This window comes from Manacus vitellinus, unplaced genomic scaffold, assembly GCF_001715985.3.
Source record: "Manacus vitellinus isolate BGI_N305 unplaced genomic scaffold, ASM171598v3 ctg7180002434228_pilon, whole genome shotgun sequence".
Classification (NCBI taxonomy): domain Eukaryota; kingdom Metazoa; phylum Chordata; class Aves; order Passeriformes; family Pipridae; genus Manacus; species Manacus vitellinus.
Genome location: NW_021938575.1, coordinates 823 through 5,082, shown reverse-complemented (window position 1 = coordinate 5,082; position 4,260 = coordinate 823). Strand labels below are relative to the sequence as shown.

Here is a 4,260-nt window from a genome sequence, read left to right as displayed (position 1 = left end):
TCAGAGCTCCCTTGTGCCAGAAAGTTTAAAGAGATTGTGCCTCATTCTGCCAAGACAATCCTTGGAAAAAAGTGTCCCTCTGTGTTTCCTGGGATAAGAGCACTCTATTGTCATCTTCCAAAACCTTGGAGAGGTCCCAGAGATCTCCGAGGAAGGAATTTGGGGCCTCAAGCACAGGACCCGTATATAGAGGCTGAGGACTCAGGGGTCAGTGGTGTGAAGATTGAGGACAGTAGAGGAGTAGCCTGAGAGGTCTGGAAGGGGGGTGTCAGAGCTGGTGGAGCTTTTCTTCCTGTCAGAAAACAGCCTAAGAAAGAACTAGTGCCACCAAGGGCAGCTGGGGTGGCCTAGACTGGTGACAAGAAGTCAGAAATTTCCCTCTGAGGTCAGTGTTGTGGTGCAATATGTCACCAAGAAGGAGTCTGGATGAGCCCAAGGCTTTGTGTGTGCAGGAAGAGCCAGGGAGGACGCAGAGATGTCAGTGCAGGAAGGTGCCAGCCAGGTGGGGCAGCCGGGGGGATGACGACAGCCTGCAGGGAAAGGGGCAGGGCATGGACACCGTAGGACAGCCTGGGCTGGAGAGGAGACAGGCATGGGGAGAAGCTGAAAGGCCCTGACAGAGCCACCTTCTGCAGGCCTTTGGCCAGGGCTGCTGTCTGTGCCCCTGATGCCAGGAGGAGGGGAGTGCCCCTTGCAGCCCTGGGGCCTCATGGCCTCCTTGTCCCTGCTCAGCAGCCTGGCAGGTGCCACCCCATGGTCCTGCCCTTGGCATTGCCCATCCCACATCCCAGTGCCCCAGGAAGAGCCCTGAGGAATGAGGCAGGGACAGGATCTGCCTTCCCAGGGGCTGAGGGTCAGGGCTTGGCCCATTGGATCAAAGAAAAAGGGCAAGGTTTATTCAGCATCAGAGCCACCTTTCCCTTGTTTGTCCATTCCTGTCATCACTGTCTGCAGTTTTCTGTTCCAACTGGAATCTGGGGACACTTTCACAGTCATGTCCCTCAGTGGGACCCATTAACAGTGCAAGAAACTTCAGTATTTCAATCTCATTTTGACTTCTTGAGAAGTTGTTTGAACTTCCTCTCAGGGACTGAGTCTCATGTAAACAACGCCAAACCCCCTCGAGGGTCACTAAATGCCTGGGGCTGTTGCTGTGCTGCTGAGCTGGGCCGGGCTCCTGGCACACAGGGAGCTCCTGGCAATGAAGAAGAGCTTCAAAGAGACAGCTCTGCTGGTGAGCAGCTCCTCTGCACAGCCCAGCAGGGCTGAGGGCACTGCCTGCAGCACCAAGGGCAGGGGAGGGAGACAGAGAGAAGGAGGAGAGATGAGAGGCAGCACTGCGGGGGTTGACTGAGCTCTCACTACAGGAGAAACCTTCCCAGGATTTGTGTGAAGAATTCTCTGGCTGTAGGAAAGTTCAACTTGGCAGGAGCTGTCAGGATGGCTCTGCTGGATTTGCTGGGGTGCAGTAGGAGAAGCTGCTGCAGAGCAGGACTTGCTGCTGCCCCATCAGAGGCCCAGGGCCAGAAGGTTCCCTGTGCCAGGGCTGGCTGTGGGGTGGGAAGGTGGGGGTGCAGCCAGGGGTGCCCAGGGCTGTGGGGCAGAGCAGGGTCCTGCCCCCAGGGCTCTGTGTGCTGGGGCAGGGACTCTGCTGCCTGCCAGGGTCAGCTCTCAGCCCGGCCAAGGAGCTGCCACGGGGCTGGGGGAGAAGGGCTGTGGGGAAGGAACAACTCCTGGGAGGGCAGAGCAGGGCAGAGTCCTTCTGATCTCCAAAGTGGGCTGCAGGGATGAGGGCTGGTCACAGCTCCAGATCAAAGCAGGAAATTTCCCAGAAGGTATTTGCAAGAGGCACAGACAGACAGGGGGTACCTTAAAGAGAATGAACCAGTTCTTTCAGTGTTATACTCTGGGTTGTCTGGGTGCTGACTGCAACAGGGAAATGAATCTCTGAGCACAGGAGGAGACACTGAAACTTGAACTCTGTTAGATTAGAGGGGATTGAACCTGAGAGTGTCAGACATCAAAACTGTCTTATAGACAGCATCAGTGTCACTTTCTCAGCCCTGAGCCCAGGGAAGCAGCTGCTGGCAGGGACAGCACCAGGCAGCAGAGCCCTGGGCAGGGAGTGGGGGGCAAGTGCCTGGGGGAGGGGGTGTTCAGGCAGCTCTGGGGGCCCTTCCCTGCAGCTCTGCTGGGCACTGTGTGCTGGGCCATAGAAATGAGGATTCCTGCAGTGGAAAAGAACCTTCCCCAGGTGTGATGGTAAAAATAGAAAACACAGGTACAATTATTCTAAGGACAGACTAAGCTTCTGCTCTGCAGCCCCAGCTCTTCTGAATCATGGGTGTAGAGAGGGAACTTTTCTATTCAAGATGTGTTACAACTGACATTCCTTGTGTGTCTGAGAGCTCTACCAAAAAAGTTATATGTCACACCACAGCAGAGTAAAACAGACTCCTTGACAATGAATTTGGTGACATTTGACACATTGATTTCTTTTAGAAATTGAGTGGCTTTTTCACAGAGGTCTGTCTTAACTGTTCCCTGTCCTTTCCTTTTTTCGATAGGACCTATGTTAAGAAATAACAAATGTCCAACAGCAGCTCCCTCACCCAGTTCCTCCTCCTGGCATTCGCAGACAGGAGGGAGCTGCAGCTCCTGCACTTCTGGCTCTTCCTGGCCATCTCCCTGGCTGCCCTCCTGGCCAACGGCCTCATCCTCAGCGCCGTAGCCTGTGACCACCACCTGCACACCCCCATGGGCTTCTTCCTGCTCAACCTCTCCCTCACAGACCTGGGCTGCATCTGCACCACTGTCCCCAAAGCCATGCACAATTCCCTCTGGGACACCACAACCATCTCCTACATGGGATGTGCTGCACAGGCCTTTTTCTTTTATTTCTTCATGTCAGCAGAGTTTTCCCTCCTCACCATCATGTGCTATGACCGCTACGTTGCCATCTGCAAACCCCTGCACTACGGGACCCTCCTGGGCAGCAGAGCTTGTGCCCACATGGCAGCAGCTGCCTGGGTCACTGGATTTATCTATTCTCTGCTGCACACAGTCAATACATTTTCCCTGCCCCTGTGCCAGGGCAATGCCCTGGGCCAGTTCTTCTGTGAAATCCCACACATCCTCAAGCTCTCCTGCTCACACTCAGGCTACCTCAGGGAAATTGGGCTCATTGGGGTTAGTGCCTATTTAGTGTTCGGTTGTTTCATTTTCATTGTGTTCTCCTATGTGCAGATCTTCAGGGCTGTGCTGAGGATCCCCTCTCAGCAGGGACGGCACAAAGCCTTTTCCACGTGCCTCCCTCACCTGGCTGTGGTCTCAATCTTTGTCAGTACTGGCATATTTTCCAATCTCAAGCCCCCCTTCATCTCCTCCCCATCCCTGGATCTGACCCTGTCAGTTCTGTACTCGGTGGTGCCTCCAGCACTGAACCCCTTCATCTACAGCCTCAGGAATAAGGAACTCGAGGATGCCATGAGAAAAATGATGACTGGATGCTTTTCAGGAACAATAAAGTGCCTATTTTCTGGTGTGTAGCATTCAGAACGAGACTCCTTAATGGCCCAGCCTACCTGCTCAGGTTTTTCATGGAGGTCATCAGGTTCTTCTGGCAATAATTTTCTGTGTAATTAAATATTATTACGTATCTACCTTCTAACTTCATGTCTACCCATTGAATTTGACCCAGGGATATATAAATGATGAATTGTGGAATCTGTGTATTTAAACCAAATAAAGGACACTGCGGTGCCTTCTTTGCCCAAGACCCTTCTTCTTAGATGTTCCTAAAGGACAGCACACTGCAGGACAGGGTGTATTTGCAAACGGGAGGGGGTCAATAATCCCAACCCAGCAGCACTGCCAGGGAGCAGCAGTGCTTGGTCTTTGCAGAGCTGCTCTCTTGCCCCTTCCACACTGTCCTCCTGAGCCCCTTTCTCAGGGGAGAGGCACCAGGGAAAATGCTGAGGAAACCTTTCAACTGCACTCAAATCCAATTGGAGGGATTGGACTCAAGGAAGAAATCACTTCCAATTCTCCAGAACCACCAGGACAACCTGTGTTGTGTCCTGGGCACTCCTCTGGAAGTGTGGGATATTGCAAAGGTTTTGGTTTCCGGGATATTGAGAAGGTTGGGCAGTGTCACTGGGAGACCTCTCCCAAACCCTTGGAAAGGCCAGAGCCATCCCAGAGCTTCCTGGGGCCTTGGCAAAGGCAGACATAGAACCAGTCTGCCAGCAAGGCAGCAAG

General features: G+C 53.4%; 1 protein-coding gene across 1 annotated transcript; it reads left to right on the top strand.

The window, feature by feature from the left end:
• Positions 1-2,589: 2,589 nt before the first annotated feature.
• LOC108642401 (olfactory receptor 14J1-like) lies at positions 2,590-3,549 on the top strand. The gene has a single exon (XM_018086909.1). The coding sequence runs from the start codon at positions 2,590-2,592 to the stop codon at positions 3,547-3,549; it is 960 nt and encodes a 319-aa protein (XP_017942398.1).
• Positions 3,550-4,260: the final 711 nt, after the last annotated feature.

Excerpts from the sequence above, each read along its gene's own strand:
- LOC108642401 (XM_018086909.1), top strand. The coding sequence starts at position 2,590 with ATGTCCAACAGCAGCTCCCTCACCCAGTTCCTCCTCCTGGCATTCGCA.